This window comes from Zootermopsis nevadensis, unplaced genomic scaffold (genome assembly GCF_977971745.1).
Source record: "Zootermopsis nevadensis isolate Lab colony 2312 unplaced genomic scaffold, Znev_1.0 Znev_ptg000017l, whole genome shotgun sequence".
In the NCBI taxonomy this organism is placed as follows: domain Eukaryota; kingdom Metazoa; phylum Arthropoda; class Insecta; order Blattodea; family Termopsidae; genus Zootermopsis; species Zootermopsis nevadensis.
Genome location: NW_028259149.1, coordinates 16,412,066 through 16,435,889, shown reverse-complemented (window position 1 = coordinate 16,435,889; position 23,824 = coordinate 16,412,066). Strand labels below are relative to the sequence as shown.

The 23,824-nt window shown below is 38.8% G+C and overlaps 1 protein-coding gene across 3 annotated transcripts; it reads right to left on the bottom strand.

The window, feature by feature from the left end:
• Positions 1 to 1,718: 1,718 nt before the first annotated feature.
• On the bottom strand, positions 1,719 to 20,863 carry LOC110831450 (4-hydroxy-2-oxoglutarate aldolase, mitochondrial). 3 transcript variants are annotated; one of them, XM_022067459.2, is made up of 7 exons: positions 20,243 to 20,863; positions 16,633 to 16,761; positions 14,750 to 14,847; positions 13,377 to 13,541; positions 8,694 to 8,790; positions 6,599 to 6,693; positions 1,719 to 1,960 (listed from the first exon to the last, which is right to left on the bottom strand). In XM_022067459.2, the coding sequence occupies exons 1-7, from the start codon at positions 20,472 to 20,474 to the stop codon at positions 1,802 to 1,804; spliced, it is 975 nt and encodes a 324-aa protein (XP_021923151.2). In that variant the 5' UTR covers positions 20,475 to 20,863; the 3' UTR covers positions 1,719 to 1,801. The 3 variants fall into 3 exon arrangements, with proteins under 3 accessions (XP_021923151.2, XP_021923150.2, XP_021923152.2); XM_022067458.2 differs by having other exon boundaries at positions 6,599 to 6,732; positions 20,243 to 20,862; XM_022067460.2 differs by lacking the exon at positions 6,599 to 6,693.
• Between the last annotated feature and the right edge of the window lie 2,961 nt (positions 20,864 to 23,824).

Here is a 23,824-nt window from a genome sequence, read left to right as displayed (position 1 = left end):
TCCTATCTCCCATAGATCCCGCCTGAGATTATCCTCCCATCTACGTCTAGGTCTCCCCAGAGGTCTCTTCCCCTCAGGCTTCCGAAATAGTTGACCCAACCAACCAGATGGCTTACGGAACCCGAAGGTTCATCACCGAATTAACCAAAGCCCTCCACTGGACCCTGTCCTGGGCCAACAAAATCCAGTCTCCTTCAACTCCTGTCTCCCATAGACCCAGTCTGACATTATCCTCCCATATACGTCTAGGTCTCCCCAGCGGTCTCTTCCCCTCAGGCTTCCCAACCAATACCTGGTGCATACCTCTTGTCCCATCCATGCGCGCTACATGCCCAGCCCATCTCATTCTTCTCGACTTAATCACCCTCACAATATTGGGGGAGGAGTACAGATTTTTAAGCTCGTCATTGTGCAGTTTTCTCCACGCCCCATCGTCTTCTCTCCTAGGCCCAAATATCCTCCTCCACACCCTGTTCTCAAACACCTGCAATCTGTGTTCCTCCCTCTGAGTGAGAGACCATGTTTCGCACTCATACAAAACAACAGGCAAGATTATTGTTTCGTATATTTTAATCTTCAGGTTCTTATAAATCGGACGGGAAGACAAAATCTTAATCTACAAAAGGAAAAAAACAAGCTGAACGAAAAATCATTGTGGCACTCTTTAGAGCGTCGACCAGGAGACGAAAATTGGAGCAGAGTAATGTCTATTGGGCATTGCATACAGTATCAGTAGTAAATAAATATATTTCTTTATCCTTAACGACGAATCAGTGGTGGGCATATACGAGTGCTGTCATTCCAAGGAAGACTCCTTTCGTCGACGTCGTAGCCTCCTTCTTCTCCTTCTTCTCATACGATGTCTGCCATCTTGCACTGCATTCTACGGTCCTTTTCCACCAGTATTTCTGCTCCATTCTTACGTCGCACTCGTGTTTGGTAATTCTGGTGTTAATTGGACTTCCCGTCTCTTTATAGATTTCTCTCGTACATTCGCCTGAGATGCTGTGTGTGCAGTTCTTTGTTCACTGAGTTCCATTCTTTGGTTTAGTCTTTGTGAGTACGCTCCGTAGAGCAGGCATTTCTGTGTTCTGAATCCTGTACCATTCAGCAACTTTCCCCCCCCCCCCCCCCCCCCCCAACAAGCCCCAGATACGCGTTTCTACCAGACCACTTCGTGTGGTTTCCTGAGTGGTGAGGTTTTGTCTGAGGACTTGTGCATTTCGATTTGTGTCTATTTCTTAATATATCGATGTTAACGCTGCGTCTTCCTTTACCAAGAGCCCTTCGTTACGCGTGTTACTCTGTTCTGTAGGAACCTGACTTAATATTCTTTCCCTAATACTCCCTGAAACTTAGTCTGAAGACAAGGTCCTCAGTAAAGCTTCAAGACTCTCGTTTAACTTATGTTACTTTCTCGGGTCCGAGCTGGCGCCGTAGACCTGCGAAGGGGCAGCATTACTGATGCATTTCCGAACAAAATAGTTCCTCTGGCTGAGCAAGGACCTGTTATAATAGATTTATCATTAAACTGGTAAAGGTTTGTTATGAAAAACCAAGGAGACAAAATGGAATTACTGAAACTGGAGAATCCTGGGCTGGAAGAATCCTGATAAGAGCAGAGACGTTTCTCGTCGCCAACACTAGAATGCGTGGAGATTTACAACCACGTACCCAACACAAATCCATGACGCTTAGACAAAGGATAACTCAATACGTTACATGTATTAGATATTTTATTAACTTTGTGGAATCAGGTGTATAAACTTACTATCAGACTCTAGGGTCATCGTCTGTGTGCTTAACACTTCGGAAGAAAGCCATTTCTTGAGAAAGCATCTCGAACCAGCTGCCTGTCAGAATCTGTTAGAGGCTGCAGAGGCTGTCTGCAAGGTCCTCCGTACAGACCCATCATATCCATGGCCTCCTTCATTGCAGGTACGCCAAGTTCTCTCGTCACCTGGACACCAAACACATAATACTTTCATAAGAAGCCTTTGTCATGGTACAGTTTTCTGAATAGGAGGATGAGATGAACGGTGTACGAGGCTCGTCCACAAAGTAAGTTTCCCTGGGGCCGTTTACAGAAACAAAACACAATTTCATGGAAATATTTATTGCAACAGATACAGCAAGTGTCCAGCTATTTTTCAACATATTCGCCACCGGAATTGAGACATTTGTCATACCGTGGGACGAACTTTTGAATACCTGTGTCGTAGAAGTCTGCCGCCTGGGATTGGAACCACTGTGTGACAACCATCTCCGCCTCTCTGTCATTCTCAAAACGCTGACGCTGACCGGACAGGAATTTCTTGAGGTGTAGGAAAAGATGGAAATCACTGGGAGCGAGGTCCGGGCTGTAGGGTGAATGATTAAACACCTCCCAGCTGAACTCCTGCAGGAGACTTGCTGTCCGTCGAGCCGTGTGCGGCCTAGCGTTATCACTGACCGCACCTCACAGTCGGCGGGAGCTGGAATAAGAACCTCCATCTTCAACAGCTGCAACGATGCTACTGTGAGAACGCGGGAAGTACCGTTAGTGCATGCGCCATGCTACGTCATTGCTCTATCACGTACGCACAGTCGCTTCGCGCAATATAAGGTTTGCTAGCTGTGGGACGAGTGGGAAACTTACTTTGTGGACGCGCCTCGTATTTACACACATGCAGATACTAATTTCTTTCTCTCTTTCTTTATGTCCTATTTTCGTCTTTCTTTATTCCTTAGCTGTATATTTCTTATCATTCCTTTCCTATTTATTTTTCTTTGTTTATTTCCAATCGTCTTGTTTTCTTCGTTCTTAATTAATTTACGTCATTTCTTGTACATTTGTTAATGGCTTCATCACTTCTTGTCCCAATTCCCTACGCTCACTTACGCAGGGAGGGACTGACGACAGTTTTGAACGTCCTTATAAATTACGCAGTTCCAAGGAGTGAGTGAGAGAGCACAAATTAGCATGAGCTCTCCGCATTCATTTTGTTGAATCGTTCCATAAGGGATTTAAATGGGGCGTATTTAGATGATGACTACGCAAAGCAAGCGAACTCCATATGAAAGCGACGAGGAGAGAAGAGAGAATTAATAAAAGCTGTTATAGTCGTGTGGCTGATAAAACAGATACATAAATCCAGTGGATGTTTCATTTTAAGTAACTAAACGCACATCAGCAGATACAGAGAGAGAACTTTCTGTCACCCAGATTTCATGTAGATTAATAACATCAAACTGAACTTTATATAACTCAAAAAAATTCTTCGCCTTTTATGAATCAGAAAGTTCATTACAGTGTTCATAACAGTCCGCCACTGAACCCTTTCTTCGAACATGCAACGAAGGTTTACATACTAGCACGATATTTCTTTCAGAGTCAAAAATCTTAAGTTAGGAGAAGCTTAGCTGTAAACTTATATATTTTCTAAAAAAAATAACGTTTCGTGCAGAAAATTTCAAAAACATAAATATTATACAATTTATGTTTTACCTATTTCGATACAGTAAATATTAAGAAAAAACGAGGATTTTTTTTAAGGGTGTGAAGACTTCTGTATAAATATATTTGTACCTGTAATTAATGAGCACTGGAAACACTGAGAAATATCAAATACGAAATAATCGCACTTATAAAATATATGTACTCAACTGCAGTACTTAATTATACCGTTCTGAAAACTGTTTCCAGGTGTTCAGACTCCTTGTGGATCGAGGATCGTGAATTTATGGATCAATCTCTTGGATATCCGTACAAGGCAACGTGAGAAATTTATGTCCAAGTAACATGCATCCAAGGTTATTACAACACCCAATCGTTTAATCTCATACGAAGAGAGATATGGCGACCACAGTATCCTTATTTGTAGCATTTTACAACTTCAGATAAACAAATGTTAAAATCCCATACAGTGAAATAATTTACAAAGAAATATTTATTTGTCGCCAAATTTTTATTTGTATCATTTCAGATTAAATGACAATCGTTTCCATGTTATGCTCGAAATATCTCGTTTAGAAACATTGCTGTCATGTGACTAATCTGGTCCCTGGGTAAAGTAAAACAGAAAAGTCCTACAGTCGTAGTTTATCGGAAATGTAAATCACGTGATATGTTATAAAGGTAACGTGCCGGCAGGTAAAGGTTCCTCAAATTATTATTATTATTTAGTGTTCTGTCTGACGACAGGTCCATATGAACAGGATCCTTCCATCCTTTTCTCGGACTGGGACCTGTTCATATACGTTCTTGGCAGATGATCCAGAAGTGTTTTGCCATTGCCTTCTTCTGTGTGTGAATGGAGTAATTGTTGGGATGCCACGGAGGAAAACTCCGTGTTGCCTAGACCACGGCCTTGCCCAACACAAGTTATAAATTAGGGCGCCGCCGGGAATCGAACCCGAGACCCCAGGATTACAAGGCAAGCGTTCTAACCGCTAGACCACCTCATCTTATTATTATTTAGTGTTCTGTCTGACGACAGGTCCATATGAACAGGATCCTTCCATCCTTTTCTCGGACTGGGACCTGTTCATATACGTTCTTGGCAGATGATCCAGAAGTGGTTTGCCATTGCCGTCTTCTGTGTGTGAATGGAGTAATTGTTGGGATGCCACGGAGGAAAACTCCGTGTTGCCTAGACCACGGCCTTGCCCAACACAAGTTATAAATTCGGGCACCGCCGGGAATCGAACTCGAGACCCCAGGATTGCAAGGCCAGCGTTCTAACCGCTAGACCACCTCATCTTATAATTTATTCTAGTGTTCTGTCTGACGACAGGTCCATATGAACAGGATCCTTCCATCCTTTTCTCGGACTGGGACCTGTTCATATACGTTCTTGGCAGATGATCCAGAAGTGGTTTGCCATTGCCTTCTTCTGTGTGTGAATGGAGTAATTGTTGGGATGCCACGGAGGAAAACTCCGTGTTGCCTAGACCACGGCCTTGCCCAACACAAGTTATAAATTAGGGCGCCGCCGGGAATCGAACCCGAGACCCCAGGATTACAAGGCAAGCGTTCTAACCGCTAGACCACCTCATCTTATTATTATTTAGTGTTCTGTCTGACGACAGGTCCATATGAACAGGATCCTTCCATCCTTTTCTCGGACTGGGACCTGTTCATATACGTTCTTGGCAGATGATCCAGAAGTGGTTTGCCATTGCCGTCTTCTGTGTGTGAATGGAGTAATTGTTGGGATGCCACGGAGGAAAACTCCGTGTTGCCTAGACCACGGCCTTGCCCAACACAAGTTATAAATTCGGGCACCGCCGGGAATCGAACCCGAGACCCCAGGATTACAAGGCCAGCGTTCTAACCGCTAGACCACCTCATCTTATAATTTATTCTAGTGTTCTGTCTGACGACAGGTCCATATGAACAGGATCCTTCCATCCTTTTCTCGGACTGGGACCTGTTCATATACGTTCTTGGCAGATGATCCAGAAGTGGTTTGCCATTGCCTTCTTCTGTGTGTGAATGGAGTAATTGTTGGGATGCCACGGAGGAAAACTCCGTGTTGCCTAGACCACGGCCTTGCCCAACACAAGTTATAAATTCGGGCACCGCCGGGAATCGAACCCGAGACCCCAGGATTACAAGCCAGCGTTCTAACCGCTAGACCACCGTAGCGGTCGTTCCTCAAATACAAACCAAAAATTAAAATAGGAAGAAACAACAGCCAAAATTTAAATCAGTAAAACCAAATTCAAAAGTACACACGTCTGTAGAAATTTTCAGCGTGCTTTTGAAAGAAGAAATTGTAAAATACATAACATAAACAAATCTAAACTGGCATTTCGTAATGACCCATGGATAATAGACTCTCCACTAACTGGATAATCATGACTACGATTGAATTTTCCCTTGTTATAAACAAACATTAAATTCACGTGCGATTATTCATTGTTAGTTAACATTTATTAAAATTGACGAAAACTCATTAAGTAATAAACAATTAGAATACTACGCTTCACTGTTCACTGTCAATACACACACTAAACAAATTAAATATAACAAATTTAATTAATTCTTCTCCGTCTACCGGCAGTTTAAGGTGGTTTAATGATAAAACACCTTACGAGGCTGATAGCCCGAGAAGAATTCATTATACTTAGTCGCCGTGAAAGATTCAGATCATGCATACCAAATTTGTTTTAAAATATGTATCTCGTTTCTTGAAATAAGGCACTAAATTTACATAATTAAATAAATTTGACTTCATCGCCGTCTAAACTACGTCCAGATTTTTTTTAATAGGTACGATTATCTGCTTAAACAACTGAAGCATGCCGTGATAAGATATGGAGCACATGAAGATAATTTCTTGGCTCATTCTCGTACTTCGGTTTTCGCGGCTGGAGCTCGCGATGTCATTAAATCAAACTCACCACCTAATACCTGCCCTTTTAAGCGTGCCAAGAACGCCCAAACTTAACGCACTCACCCTGAAGATGGCAACTGAAATACTTGTCGAAAGGTTTGATGACGTTCAACATTCGACGTAGCTCACCCCGAAAGCTAAAGTTGTTCACTGATACTCAGCCGCGAAAACCTTAAGAAAAAGACAGATACAATTGCCCTTTGCAGATTATTCCTTACCGTGGCGTTTGGAGTGACAAGCCGGAGGTGTAACTCCACCGCTTCTTGAAGTTTGGACTTGGTGAATAGGTTGTAAATAGTACACACTTCATCACCTAGAATGTTAGCAAGACCATTGATTCCCCCAACACATCCTGAAATATATAGATAAAAACTTGCAAAGCAAAGTCGGTCTGGATCTCTCGTGCCGTCTGAATTAGATCTACGCCGAAGAACTTCACGCAAGGAACACGTAAAAATGATTAATTATTCAGTGCGCATTTTAATTACTGCAGTCTTGGAACTCGAGCGATTCTCAGTTGTTACCGAGATTTATCTTAAGTACTGTGTTATTTTGAAAAATAGTTGTTATTTCTCAGAATAATTGTGATGCTAAACTTTTTGAGCGATTATTTCTGCTTGAATTCTGGCACTTAAAAAACCTGTAAATCAATTGCATTTTTATTTTAAACTAACGTCGTCATCACGTTATTGGCACACGTTTCGTATTCGGTAAATCCTGATATCAAATCTAGGTTCTGAAATTGTCTATCCTCACTGAAATCCATGATTTTCAATTCTTCCAGGCAAATTGTGTGATAATGAATTAAATGAGGCCAAGATCGTTTCTTTCCACACACTTTTTAATTAATTATTCTTTAATTATTGTATTATTCGACGATATACAGTCTGAGATTCTTACAGTTTCGTAGAATAAATATAAAATAAATAATCTTATTTAAATTCCATTAGGGCGCATTCAGTTTCCCCGAAAACTATACATTAGAACAAATATTTTACTTATTACAGGTAAAGTCAAGTTTACATAAATAAAAACAAGACAAAATATGTTATATTCATTTAAAAATGTGAAGTGTTAAAAAGAATCTAAATACAAAGGAAGGAAGGAAGGAAGGAAGGAAGGAAGGAAATCGAAACGTAAGCACATTGTCTCTGCTTTAGTATTAGTCCGTAGATGGTCGTTAAGCGTGGGGTTTAACAAAATGACAAAAGAGACTGATTCTACTGAGACGAAAATTTTAAGAAATATGCTCGCTTCAGTAGAATTAAAAATGACGATAAAACGTATATTTACATATATTTGCTTTAATAATTAGCAAATACTTGTAAAGGAACACGACAAGCGCATTTAAAAAGAATTATAGAAAATATAAGATTAAATATTGTTTTCAGGAACTGTGGACCGAAGCATAACATAATTAGAACCCATCCTTGAAAAAAGTAATTAATTCATTTAAGCTCTTGACAACAGCCAGATAAGTCCAATAACAGTCACACACTGAACGATAGTAATTACATTCATTTAGATAACAATAATAATAAAACATTACAAATACGAAATCCAACAAATAAAACTAAATATATAAATGTACCATATTAATAATAATTCAATTTAATTTATTTAGTGAGTGATAATTCACAAGTAAATGGGCTAAATAATATGCTTAATATAATAATTAAATTCATTATTACTAAAAAACAATAAAAAACTAGAAAATATTTTACGGAAAATGAAATTGGTAAGCACCTTCAACGAGACTCATGAAATCTAAGCGTTAACGGGAAAATTTACAAATGTAAAAGGCGTTAACCGTTTCCATATTATGAACAAGATAGTTCGTTTTCATCGAATAAATACGGCGTTTCGTAAAATAAATAAAAACAAACCCTTCTGCTGTCTCTTGCTATAAGAATCTAACAACTTGTGTTTTACGTCGATTTAAATACACAAAAGAAGGCACTGAGAATTTAGAGGGTCGAAATAATTTTTATTTTGGCCCATAAATTTGCAGTCATTTAATAGAGAAAGCAATTTAATATCGAACGTTTAGGAAATCAAAGTAGCAAGGAGGCCGGAAATTTCGCCAGGTACTTAAATACAGCAGATTTTAAAATTAACCAAATTACGAGATACAATTTCCACATGAAAATACGGACTTAACAGAAATGTCGCACAACACGTTTCAAGTAACTGGATTTTTAAATAAAGTGGCCCATAATATGCAGTACTTTAAGTAGTTTCGGTGCTGTTCCTTCAAAACGGACGGGAAAACGAACACAATTAAAAGTAATTTGCAAAAGATCGTATGCTTACCGACAAGAAGGCTTGGTAGGAGAAATCCTGTTGAACCCGCCAGAACTTGGAATTTGTGGTGTCGTGTAAGAGATACAACTCTTGCAATCTTCGCGATCTAGAAGCCAGACGAAACAGACACCTAAAGAGCAAAATACGCTGGGAGAAATGGGCTTACACACGTCGTTAATCAACACCAGGTATACAAATAGCTCGTCACAAAACATTAATTTATATCGTGAAACATCTGGTTGTCACGGCGACGAATATGAAGATGGATGTCTTCTGGGTTGTTGCGCCGTGCAGTCTGGCATAAGATTACCGACGTTTCAGAGGTCCTTACTGCCTCCATCATCAGGGTGATGAGTATGAAGATGGATGTCTTCTGGGTTGTTGCGCCGTGCAGTCTGGCATAAGATTACCGACGTTTCAGAGGTCCTTACTGCCTCCATCATCAGGGTGATGAGTATGAAGATTTCTGTCTTCTGGGTTGTTGCGCCGTGCAGTCTGGCATAAGATTACCGACGTTTCAGAGGTCCTTACTGCCTCCATCATCAGGGCGATGAGTATGAATATTTCTGTCTTCTGGGTTGTTGCGCCGTGCAGTCTGGCATAAGTTTACCGACGTTTCAGAGGTCCTTACTGCCTCCATCATCAGGGTGATGAGTATGAAGATTTCTGTCTTCTGGGTTGTTGCGCCGTGCAGTCTGGCATAAGATTACCGACGTTTCAGAGGTCCTTACTGCCTCCATCATCAGGGTGATGAGTATGAAGATTTCTGTCTTCTGGGTTGTTGCGCCGTGCAGTCTGGCATAAGATTACCGACGTTTCAGAGGTCCTTGCTACCTCCATCATCAGGACGATGATGATAGTGACAGCAAACGCTTCTGAAACGTCGGTAAACTAATGCCAGACTGCACGGCGCAACAACCAAGAAGACATCAATTATGATTAAAATTGTTTCCAGAAGTTGAACACTCAATTGCAAGGGTCAAGCTATTCGCACGATGTTCCAGTAATTTTAGATAGTGGTCCCGAACGTAACCGGAAAATCCCGAAGGTTCTGGAAAGATTTGGGGGCGACTCGTAACTTCTGGCGTCAGCTGAGTAACATTACTAAGTACAGAATTGTGAACTGTATGAAAACATTAAAATTGTCAATAACAGAGTTCAAAACAAAAATAAATCGGTAATACAGGTGTCCCAAAAAGACATTTACACATATTTATTCGATGAAATAAGTACATTTTAAAAACTAAACCATTGCATACGTCACGAATACCACTTGTTGGATCAGATAATCTAATGTACGTGTTCAAACTGACCACCGATGGCTTCCAGGCACAGCTGGCAGCAACTGATCGTCCTGTAGTCGTCCAAGGGATTTCGATACTTACTTTACAGTAGTATTATATTTATTTTGGCGGAAATTGGAAGAAACTTTTATATTACACAGAATTCCTACGAGCGATATAAAGTTATATATTTTGTGAAACAACGCAAAGGAAATGATCCGACATCTGAATGTGTTGCTGTTTCAAGTGACATATGAACTTCTCAGAAGTCTTCCGATAGAAAGTAATCTTGCAGACTCACAACTGTAATAGGTAACAGAGTGATCCCGTAGCAATGCAGGAAGGTGGGGACTGTGGATGACTACGTATAGGTTTAAAAGTAAATAACGGAAAAAGAAATGCAAAAGGAAAGAAGAAAGTAATGAAAGAGAAACGAAAAGAAGATAAACAGATAAATAATTTTACTATATATTTAGCGTTTATTTCTACTACAAGACTTCAATATCATCTGAAGAAGACAAAATAACTAATAATACTGTCTCGGGTTCGATTCCCGACGGTGCCCGAATTTATAACTTGTGTTGGGCAAGGCCGTGGTCTAGGCAACACGGAGTTTTCCTCCGTGGCATCCCAACAATTACTCCATTCACACACAGAAGAAGGCAATGGCAAACCACTTCTGGATCATCTGCCAAGAACGTATATGAACAGGTCCCAGTCCGAGAAAAGGATGGAAGGAACCTGTTCATATGGACCTGTCGTCAGACAGAACACTAAATAATAATAAGATGAGGTGGTCTAGCGGTTAGAACGCTGGCCTTGTAATCCTGGGGTCTCGGGTTCGATTCCCGGCGGTGCCCGAATTTATAACTTGTGTTGGGCAAGGCCGTGGTCTAGGCAACACGGAGTTTTCCTCCGTGGCATCCCAACAATTACTCCATTCACACACAGAAGAAGGCAATGGCAAACCACTTCTGGATCATCTGCCAAGAACGTATATGAACAGGTCCCAGTCAGAGAAAAGGATGGAAGGATCCTGTTCATATGGACCTGTCCTCAGACAGAACACTAATAATAATAATAATTGCCTTCTACAATCCTCGTGTCGTTGGTCTGAAATGTTTAATTAAATACAAGTTTCCGTCTACAATTAATTACCTTTGTCAACAAAAGGGTCGTTGGTGTTCCACCAGGTCTCTATTTTTGTGGCAGAATAATTCATCACGAAATGCTTTTGGCTAAATAAACCAACACGTTCATTTATGTCACGAAAAACTAAACGTTACGGCAATAAGATGCAAATTAGCGTTTGGAAATGTCAGTTCTAGACGCCTTTAAAATGTAGTTAACTGAATTTTCAAACCAGCCCGCGAAATGAGGCTGTGGATACTAACCGAGCTGAGGAGGAATGTCGAAGCAAGTAGACCTTGGTATTCGCTTTTATGTAGAATTTTGGGTTCATGTGTCACGACTACAAACTGAACAGGCGTGCGGTGGTTTCGTCGTTCGGGTATCGGATGAATGGGTTTTATTGAAACGAAGTTAGAAATCGTTTGTGGAAGCCAGCGGATTCTCCGAGATATAAAATGGGAATTGAGAAAACAATTAAGCTGCAAACAGCTCTACAGATGGTACAGCGAGTTAAGAATATAGAAGTTTTAAAACTGAAAATTTGATTATGGGTTACGTATGGCTAATTGAATTACGCAGAGATGCGTGGATAATATGTTGCATCATTGGAAAAAATGTAATATCTCAAGAAATAAATAAATTATATTAGACACAAATAAGTGCTGATTTACAGATAAAAACAGGCTGTGTCTCGTCAAGAGAATACAAAACGAAGTTATAATTAAACTCGATAAATCTGAGTTTAAACGTTTTCATGGCGGTAACAATTTGGATTATGGCATCGTGCAGTCTTGTAGATGGTAACAATCTACATGATATCACGATTCAAACTAATAATTCCCTTAGAAACATGGAAAAGTTCAAATACTAACTAAAGGCTCATAACTAAATTTTAAATTCGTGGAATGTCGCTAAAACTCAGTTAAGATCTGTCTTCCCGTCCCCGTAAAAAGAAAACACAAAACTATAATTAATATTATTATTAATTTTTAGTACCAAGGTTGGTATCTAACTCCAACAAGTTCTGGAGTATAAATCAGGGATATTTAGAGGAAAAAATGTGTCTATGATGACGTGTGGAAGTAACTGAGAACTATGAGGAAACTGGGTGTTAAGAAAGTTTATGATTTGAACACGTAAACTAATAAAGTTAGGACGGTCAGAGCAAAGGAATGAGATTGGTGGGACATGCAACACGTGTGGATGAAATCAGAAAGAAATTGCCTATTTAAAGGGGTGGACTTGATTAATCTGGCCCATTGGCTGGTATTTGTTGAAGAAGATGACGAACATTCGAGTCCCATTAGCCACTTACGTTCTACCTATTAAGTTAATTCTGAACTGGAAAAAGAACGTTGGCTTAATCCACAAAATTATAAAACACAGTCAAATCGAACTAAAAGATGTCGGTCGTGGCCTACACGGCGTCACAACCAAAATATGGAGGAAAGCCGCTGTTACTCAAGACCACGTGGTGTCAGAAGCCTGAAGACCACAGTCAACAGAAGATGGCTGTCTTCACTCACCGCCCTGATGACGGAGGCAGTATGACCTCCGAAACGTCAGTAAAATTCTACCAGACTACACGGAGTTACGACCCAGAAGACAGCCATCTTCATACTCTGATGACGGAGGCAGTATGACCACTGAAACGTCAGTAAAATTCTACCAGACTACATGGAGTTACGACCCGGAAGACAGAAATCTTCATACTCTGATGACGGAGGCAGTATGACCTCTGAAACGTCAGTAAAATTCTACCAGACTACATGGAGTTACGACCCAGAAGACAGAAATCTTCATACTCTGATGACGGAGGCAGTATGACCTCTGAAACGTCAGTAAAATTCTGCCAGACTACATGGAGTTACGACCCGGAAGACAGAAATCTTCATACTCTGATGACGGAGGCAGTATGACCTCTGAAACGTTAGTAAAATTCTACCAGACTACACGGAGTTACGACCCGGAAGACAGAAATCTTCATACTCTGATGACGGAGGCAGTATGACCTCTGAAACGTCAGTAAAATTCTACCAGACTACATGGAGTTACGACCCGGAAGACAGAAATCTTCATACTCTGATGACGGAGGCAGTATGACCTCTGAAACGTCAGTAAAATTCTACCAGACTACATGGAGTTACGACCCGGAAGACAGCCATCTTCAGACTCACCGCCGTGAAAACTTCAAATCGTACACCACGATCAACACTTCTGCCCTGCAAACCTGAAATCTCAAGAGAGCAGAGAGAAAGGTTAATTCAGAAACACTTACGTCTCCACCGCTGTCTTTGAGCCCGATGATGTTTGGGTGTGGAGCGAGTTGGCTGATGACATCTGCTGTCAGGTCAATGCCTGTGTTGGCCGGCATATTGTATATGATGACGGGAACCGAACTCCGATCCGCCACGGTCTCATAGTGCCTTACTAACGCTCTGGCCTGTACATCGACAGAAATTACAAGTACAGAAGTGGAGGAACTGAACCGAATCAGACCAAACAAGTTTCTAGAAAAATATAAATAAGATTCAAGCTAACAAACTCTGGTGGCAGAACTCAAAGGTTCAACACCGCTAATACAAAAGCGACACTGGACACGATCCTGATCAATTTCAACCCTTCGTCAAATCATACACACCACATCTCCCTAATATCCGTTCCTACACGTTTAAATTTTCTTTGCAGTTCAGAAAGAGACCTCCTTTTTAGTTTAGTTGTGGGGTTTAGCCAGTAATTTTTTAAGTAAACGACGTTGGAATATTTTTTATTTTCATTCTATTTCATAGGAAGAGGAAACGAATAGGATGGCACTCGTACTTAAAATTAAGGGGCACCTGTGTCACATTTTTTGTCCAGATAAAACGATTTTCCTGGCGTTTAAAAGAAAAATAACCACGTCCTTCAAGAAATTCTCCAATTTATCCTATCACTCAAAGGAATTTAATCTACAAAAATTAATATCTCACCGTGAAAACATTCCTGCTTAATTTTTATTTATTTAATGCACAAATATATGATTTTACTTAAGCTGTTTAACCTAATAGGCATCGCACTTAAAAGCGTAATAATAGTTGGGTTATCGATGTGACATTTACTCAAATTGAGGATCTATGCATTTGAGGTTCTCGCTGGAAGGGCGATGGCTGTCTTCCGGGGTTTGGCGCTTTGTAGTCTCTTAGATACTTACCGGCGTTTCAGGCGTCATTACTGCCTCCCTCACCAGGGCGATAAGTAAGCAACCGGAGGCTTATTCATCGCCCTAACAGTGGAGGCAGCATTCACCTCCGAAAAGTCAATAACCTTCTAGAGGTCGCGCGAGTAATGGTGGCACCTAAATGCTCGTTGTGTAAGCCGAGAGAGGGGAGTTCATTAGTAGTGGGGGTCGCACAGACTCAGCTGCGGTGACGCACCGAACTAAACACAGCTAGAGCTACAGACCAACTGACGCTGACACCCCTCTAGCGCGTGCTTCGGACGGGTCCATCTCATACGACCACAATCAGTCCTTTGCGCATGTTCCACCAATTCTCGCTTGGCCTCTACCAGACAACACGGCGAAAGAGCCCAGAAGACAGCCATCTTCATTTATGCAGTTGAGTAAACTTAGTTAAATAAGCAAACAGAACGCCATAGGGCTTCTCGACCCACCGTCATGCTGTTCTTAAAGTAACTGGGATTCACGACCAACACGGCATTGGCTCCAGCTGCCGCCATTTTATTGCTGAGCTCAATCGTGCCCCGCGTTGCTGAAAATAAAATTCAGTCTGAGTATTTTTCTTTTCTCCAGAAGTGTTAAGGTTTCAAAGCAGGTTATTTCTTTGAGATAAAACTTACAGCTACCATAAACGTATGTGTTAAAAACATCACCTTCAGCAAGATGCATTATAATGATCCGAATTAATTTTTTATGGAACCATAAAATTAATCACTAATATAATTATAATTCTCCATTACACCCTACCATAAGCCAGTTAAATGATATTCATTACAACAAAAACTATTTTCTTAAGACATTTCAATATTACCTTCTAATCTGGCCCTGGATCTCTTCCCGTCAGATTTCTGTTGTAATGAGATTGGAAAGAATATGGCATCTCAAAGTACCAACAAAAAAATATCGTGATAAGACAAATACCTGGACCACGACGTCTTCCTTCCACATCATTTCAAATTTACTAGCATCCTCTCATTCGAAGCTATACAGGCTACTGCAGAGACGTCGTTAAATAAACTAAATTTAAAAAAAATCAATTATGTATTGTCATTTTAATATTATTATTTAAATAAAATAACTTCATTTATTTAAATTATCATTACAGATATTAAGAAGTAATTTTTCCTTATGTATTAACATCCTCTGCACTCATGTATTTTTCTCATCTCTTGTGCTGTATTTGTAATTGGCCTGTTGATTCAGGACACCAATAATAAAGAATTTAATTTAATTATGCCAGTTTTTGATTAAACACAAAAAAGTCTATCAGATTCCGAGCAGGAATGCGGAGACCGACAGCTTCCAGAAGGGAAGGATGTTATTTAAAACCACGAAACACAAGCGCAAGGAACGGTACACCACTAGAAAGTCTTCTCTTACGCACGGTCTGGAGTTTCAGAAATGACAACAATACATTCACGAGTGTATACGCATTCAGAACAAACTGATACATGTGTCTCTATAACTGAAAATATATGTTACTTTAAACATTTTCTCTGCCTATTTACAAATACAGAACTAACATTTAATTCCCAGATACGAATGATGCAAGCAAAATTTGTAATGTGCGTAATGTTTATTTTAATAAAACAATTGCGTGTAATGCAATCGACCGTTAAAACGTAAACCAAACGAAAAACAAACAAGAAACATGAAATCTGCTGTCATTTCCAGATAAATTTATTCGCTTGAGAGTACACACTCTCTCTCTGACTGCGATTCGCTCAAAAGTGGCATAACAGCAGCTAAACATTTCCTACTCATGCATAATTTTAGAGCCAATATACTGTTCCATAAAACACAATTACAATATTATTTGACTAGAAATATGTTAATTTACAAAGCTGATTGAAGTGCTGCCCAAACACGACGAGTAATTGATAAATTATAACACGTACATATGGTTCAACAAATATTCAGAGCATGTGTATTTCGTTATAAATAATTATTTTAATAAAAGATAACGCGGAGTGCTCAAAACGAGGCAATCGACACTTAGAACAACTTAGTTTTATGAAAAAAACCCTCAAGTTTCATCAAATACCTTTCATTTTCGTTACTTCTCGTTTAAATCAGCGGTGAATAATTAGTATCCCACGGCTGTTAAACTGCTAAAGTTTCCATTCGGCTTATTTCACAAAATATAAAATTAAAAAAATACAAATATTTACAAATCCCGCAAGTTTAAAGCAGGTATTCACCGTAACCCGTCATATTCCTGCCTCTATTAGAAGCCAGCTTAAATGACACTGTCTGATGCCTCTATATTATAATACATCATCATCTGGTCAGCCCTTAACATAATAATTTTACTTACATTCACAAGCGGATCCAGCGATAAGCAATTTGTCTGACGGGATGAGATGCCTCACCTGGCTAACCATTCCAACCCTCTCCTGGGTTGTTAGAAGTGGGTACTCGCCATTAGACCCCTGAACAACATACCCTGCGTATACACAAACAAAACATCCTTGCGTCTAGTACAATAGCCACAGCGTAGATGGTCTTTAACCAACAAGGTTAAACGGGCTTTTCTTTACGTAATTTCGGTGCTTCAGATAAATATATACATTGAAGTTCATACAATATTCACTTAACATTAAACAAAAAATAAAAATATTTTCTGTCTCAGATTTTAGGTTCTGACGTAGATTGTGGCAGAACACTGAAGCTGGAGGTAATACGTTCCTCTCAAATATTAGTATCGTCACAATCGAGAAAACCACTATCGATATTTTCTGAGTGTGATAAACCCAGTGTGACTACCAACAGAGCAAACAAAAATGTGTATCGGAAATAAATTATCGTCAATATCGTCTTAACCCTTTGAAGCCGAAGATCGTCTGAATATTATTTACGAATCCAGACCGTACCGCGAAGAAAACACTTCACTTAACCATTAGAAGTCGAATCAGGCGGTACCACATAAGATTTAACAAAAGAACATCCCGGTCAAAGCCTTAAAGAACACATTTTGAAAATATAATATACATTTTGATAGAAGACATAATAATAGTTTCTTTCGTAATGGTTTTGTACAACAGACAGAGGAATTGGGAAGGAACATTATGACCAACACTCCTTGGTGGCAGAACTCGTAGGTCCAACACCGACAACACCCTCATGTATAACCTCTCTTCTCTAAGAATTTATTGATTCACGGAATTTAATTACAAAACGTAGTCCAGGTTCCTGGGGAGATTTATGCAGGTCTTCCTCAACGCCGTCTGTTTGAATAATGCACATTTCAAGCGGCGACTTCTCAGGAATCTCCTGACTCAGCTCCATCAATTCTCTCGACTCCAAACGCCAATCAGCAACATTTGGTTTCTGGTTTGTGGTTTCACTGAACCTAAGGTTAATGAAGCTCTTTCAACTGTAGAGATTATAAGTATCACGTAACTACGCGTTATAAAAAGTGTATAAAAGCAAAAGTTGCCTAACATCATCTGATTTAACCGATGGCTATTTAACGACGGTGTTTCAGTTCCAAACGGTATTTATCGTTGAACAAGATAGGAATGTTATAATAAATGAAAAAGTAGATATAGGTTTATAATGAAGTGGCTGTGGACTATTTTAAGATGATATCTTTGTATAGAGAACCCAAGAAGAGACTTAAAGGATCTTAAGTATCAGCATTGTTCTGCATAAGATTTAACAATTAATTAATGTTATACTGATTTGAACTGTCAGAAATGTTCTTAGCTTATTTCTTCAAATACTTAAATATATATGACGAGCAGTTCATGTTAACCGTGTCATACCGGCTAACACTTACAAAATAAAAAAAATACGTCTTACTTCCGTGGTTTAGTCCAGTGGTTTTCAACCTGGGGTACGCGTACCCCCGGGGGTACGCGAAGACATCTTAGTGGGTACGTGAAATTTAAAAAAATACATATTATTTTATGATAAACACTGAATAATCAGTAATGTAATTTATTTAATTTATTTTAGATGTAGATTATATAATATGTATAACTTGAATTATACACCAACAACTTTGGGGGTACAAAGTTGAAGAGAAATTATATCTGGGGGTACGCGAAGACATCTTAGGGGGTACGTGAAATTTAAAAAATATATTATTTTATGATAAACACTGAATAATCAGTAATGTCATTTATTTAATTTATTTTAAATGTAGATTATATAATATGTATAACTTGAATTACACACCAACAACTTTGGGGGTACAAAGTTGAAGAGAAATTATATCTGGGGGTACGCGAAGACATCTTAGGGGGTACGTGAAATTTAAAAAATATATTATTTTATGATAAACACTGAATAATCAGTAATGTCATTTATTTAATTTATTTTAAATGTAGATTATATAATAAGTATAACTTGAATTACACACCAACAACTTTGGGGGGGTACAAAGTTGAAGGTAAATTATATCTGGGGGTACGCGAACAAAAAAGGTTGAATACCACTGGTTTAGTCCATAAACTACGGGTAACAAATGTAACAACGCCTGGCTGCCTGCGTTGTATTAGATCGGTTCTACTTTGTTCCAACGAATGGTAAATTACTGAACCACGAAAATAAGACACAAGACTTTTCCAAAGTGTTAGCCGGGCTAACACAGTCAAAGTTTACTCTCCACCCCTGATGACGTTGTTACAATAGCCCAAAATAAAACACCTAATTATAAGCTTAGTAAAAAATGTCTGAGCGAAACTTCCACTAGTAAAAATTCCAATTACTTAAATACGCCTCTATTCGCAGTCTCCTTATCTGTAACTGACTTGCAACAAAAATTATCTGATGATGGACGTAGCAAACTTCTACCAGACACCTCACAGTAGAGCGTTTCCTTCTCGATCCTTTAAATTTAATTTTACGTTACGTAACCTCTGATACAAGGACAGGTCACAGTTCTGTGTCGCACTCTGTACGTATTGATGTATTACCAGCATTCTGGTACAACATCAATTCTGCAGTGCTCTGGTAATTACAGATACGTCAGAATCCCACTGAGACGTTCGCGTGATCCAGCCTCTGACACGCAGGTAGAAGACAAGGGTCGGTCAGATTATATTGCATTCCCTTATAATTAAAACTCATTATAACCACGGAATGCATCTCCATGGAACAATCTTTCGTGAGAAGTTGACAATCGCCCAATAAAATAAATTACCCAAACTTTCATGGCTGTTGGGTAACAAATCTGGTCCTTTGTAGCGCAGTCCTACTTTTCAATCTTAGAGGTATATATTTTAAATTCCTTCCTGCTTACGGTGTCAAAATACATCAACATAAATTAATACAATGAAAAGTATGGTTCCATAAACGGTAGAATATTAATTGGCTAGGTAAGCAACTATTAGCTGCTCCATGGACAGTTAAAATATCATCTTCAGTGACGAATAAGGCAGGTTTATTCTTTAAAGCGTTTGTGGTAATGAATGAATGTTCAGTTTTAGCGAGTAAAACCTGACATAAACTTTCCCCCAACTACAAGATCGTCGCTGATAAGATTTTCTGACTTGCAATGCGTAGTACATGTTTCTCTCGCCAGGAGAAGTTACTAGCTACAAGCCCTGTGACAGACGCATCTGAACCTTCACACTCCAGTATCAGACAAATGACACGAAGACCAGTGAGAAACGCTGCACTAAAGGAATTTAAAACCACACCCTCCTTCTTTACCGATCGGCTCAAAGACACCAGTGTCCTGGAGCTCAAAGTAGTCCACGTTCCTCGCAGTTGCGTATTAAACCAGGCGCAAATAACTGTCTTGACCTGTGGATGTACGTTTGGCCAAGCACGTAAGAAAATAGGTCACTCGCAAATATTCGCATCGTATCGCGAGTGAACCAAAACACAAGGTTACTACGTCATGGAACGTGAGTTGACAAAGTTACGTCGAGTAAAGTGAATGTACTTTGTGGCCTCAAGAGCTTTGATGAACTAACCTTGAAATGGTACCTTCTCCCAGTGCTGAAAGTTGCTTGCCAATTTGTCGAAAGCGATGCTTTCATCTTCATTGAAAGGTGTAGGGATGGGAGGAAAGATTCCTGATAGATTCATCGAAACAGCAGATGTTCTGCTAAAATAGCGATTTGTAACTAGTTTAACTTTCTCCACAACACACGTCCAGTTTGCAGGAGACAGCACACGTGGAAACAACACCCAAGAAACCATCATAAGTGCGTCACACCTTCAAATTTAAAGACTTGGATGTCTATGGACACTTCTCTCACAATCCACACAAGTAGCTCACGTTTTTGGGACTCTTGGCTGAAATATTTTTAGATCCTGAACATTGAGGCACACAGCAAGACCGACTCACGTGACAGTTCGCCATTTGACACAGGGATTTTACGCTTTCTAACACAAGTACAACTTATAAAGCTGATAATAAAGCAAATGCGTGTATATTAGGTCCACGTAGTTAAACTATCATCCATACACGTGACAACTTACTAAAAAAAGTACAGTTTTGTCTTAAACGTTCTTGATCTAACCTTGCCTGCTTCGTATCTAAGGCAGGGAAATAAAAAGCCTTGTTTAGCTGATGCAAAGAGTTTCACTCGTAAAGACGATTTACTCAGTCTTGTTTAGCAGATGCAAAGATTTTCACTCGTAAAGATGATTTACTCAGCAACGTCACAGAGCGTCTACATTCTCAGGTTTCTTAGTTTGATTGACGTAGCCTACTGGCGAGTTACATCTCTGACAGCAGAGTTCGATCCAATCTGAGCCATTTTAAACCACTTATATATTCTCGCAAATTTCTCCGTAAGAAATATTATAATGTATGTTATTATCCTGACTCTATTTCGGCCATCGAAACGAACGCTTTCCCGTTAAACGCCAATGGCAACTTGTCTTCTGCATTTCCAATCCACCATAATCACCCTTGTTTTAATATCCTGCTCAAGTTATGATGGTCATCGTTACGCAAAATGCCAAACAGATCGCTTTAATTTATCCCAGGCCCAGGTATTTTCCCATTCGGATATATACGAATTATATTTTCTCCTATGGTTACCTCGCTTCATAACATTTAAGTACCCCTACGCAGTGAAAATCATGCATATTCAGTTTTTTTTTTTCGATACTTACCGATGTAATGAGGAATAATAACTCAAGATGGCCGCATATTGGACAAGCAGTGTATTTCCTCATGTTTCGTGTTTGAAACCACTGAAAATATTTCTGTTGCTCTCATTAAACGTAGGCTATAAATCGTTGGGCGATATCAGATGTCCAAAATAATCCTCGCTTCATTTGGAGTGAACTTATCTGTTATTAAATCAGACCAACAAACTTGTTGCGTGTCATAAATTACACGTTTCATTGAAATCTACAAGTATGATTAGATTTTTGAGGGGGCATGATTAAAATGTCTCTGCTAGAATACATAAAAGAAATTGAATCAATTATGAAGTTCCTTCTACACAGAAAATGTATTTTTCAATCACATTTCTTGTTTTGTTTACATGTACCACAGAAGTCAAAGAATCTGCTGGCCCGTCTATATCACGAGTGGAAAAATGTAAATACCCACGATGAAAGAATCTATAGTCTACAAGTGATTGGGTGGATATCAATGTTTCTGCGTGTCATGATTAACAAGATAAATCCCTGTCTGTGATGGGCACTGAACATTCTGACTACTGACACTATCATCAACTTCTCTTAGCGTACATTTTGTATGCATACTCTGAGCAACAGTGTTTTTAATGAAGTAGGCGAGGACAGACTCTCTCTTTTCCACAGAAGTTCCTCAGGACCAGCAAATGTTTACCTTTTTGCCTGTTTTCGCATCACGTTTACTTTAGTTCGTTTAACTCTAATGACAATGACAAGATTAAGACTAATGAACTGTAACCAGATAGGTTAGGTTTTAAGATGAAGAATATTAAGAGTTACTCTTTAAACCCGTTAGAACACAGCGGTAATTACAGTCTTTATATTACATTCAGTAACTCTACAATTTGCTTACAGAGTGTATTTATATATTTTTCATAGCAGTTATAACCAAATGATCTCAGTAATAGAGACGAGTTATGTTTTATTTGTTCAAAGAGTTAAAATAACGCTAAAACAATTTTTAATCGTTCATATAAATGTGTGTGTTTCATGACGTAATTTGAAGTTACTGGTATTATTTATTTAATATCTAATTTAGAATTTTATAAGTAAGTATTTTTATAGTTTAGATGCGTTTTATGTTTGTGTTTAAAATTCAAATATATATTTATTATTCAAGTCTATACACAAACTTTTAAAATTGTTGGTGTTAAAATTTAAAATTAATATTAATATTTTGCGCCATTCATCGTTATCTCGATATCTCGCAATATTGTAACATCGAGATAACGATGAATGGCGCAAAATATTAATATTAATTTTAAATTTTAACACCAACAATTTTAAAAGTTTGTGTATAGACTTGAATAATAAATATATATTTGAAGTAAGTATTTATTTGAAATAAATGTACAAAATAATGGTTGTTATGGGGAAGTAAATGTCAACCTATAAAGCTGTTATATATAGCACTCATGAGCGGAATTCGACCAGATTTGTTATATTGATTTCTACACTGAACGTTCCCGATTCTAGCTCACAGTACACAGGACGAAACACAAAGCATCAAAGGAAGACAACCAAAGTCCAACTACGATCATAAGCAAATAACAGCAGGTACAGAACAAAACGTTAAAAAAGATACATCTAACGCAATTCGAAAGCAAATACGAGCTTTTGGATATAAAGACTGCGGCATATCAACGTTAAATAGAACACACAAAACAACGAACAGCGGAACACGGCGAACTTGCTGATGAACAAACGTGAATTTGCAACGCTTAGTGGCACAAAGGACTGATAATTGACCGTGTGTCTTATATTTTACCCCATGGCATCCTTAAAATTCTTATTGGTAAATAAATGTGAGTTACGTTACTTACAGCGGCACATAATAGCACGACAAATTATACTGGTGCATAATCTTGGGACATTTTGCTTTTGTCTATCGATTTAAAGAAAACACGCGACGTTTCGTCATTAGTTGAAACCGTACTAAGTAATCAGTCGGGTCCATTCAACAGCTCTAATCTTAGGCCCCGGGATTTTAACTGTCCCCCTCTGACTAGGTTGTATGTTTTTACCCGTTGTCGTAAGCATAACAAAATTCCGAAACGTCTTATGTCTTAAAATTGTATTTTTTAATTAATTGGCGAAGAAAAGTGTACATCATTTTAATGACACGCTTTAGTCATAAACTAATAAAAATACGTTTTAATTGATAACCTGATTTTTAACTTGTGTTTCACCACAGTGAAAATTCAATATCTGTCCCTTTAACAATAGGAACAAACAAAATTTTGAAAATTGGTTTCCAAAACACAATGTAAAAAGTGAATCCATTTGACAACATGCCTGTGAAATTATACCAAGTAACAGAAGTGGAAATTGTGTAATGACACAACACGTAGCCGATAAAATTATGTAATCACTGTCGCGTAATTGAAAACAATACATGA

Bases quoted from the DNA above. Each gene is read 5' to 3' on its own strand.
- LOC110831450 (XM_022067458.2), bottom strand. From the start codon at position 20,474: ATGATGGTTTCTTGGGTGTTGTTTCCACGTGTGCTGTCTCCTGCAAAC. The intron at 14,848-16,632 runs GTAAGTAAAATT...TTTTATTTTCAG, and splicing joins CGCTGGATCCGCTTGTGAAT to CAACGCGGGGCACGATTGAG. The intron at 6,733-8,693 runs GTAAGCATACGA...TATATATTTCAG, and splicing joins CCTACCAAGCCTTCTTGTCG to GATGTGTTGGGGGAATCAAT.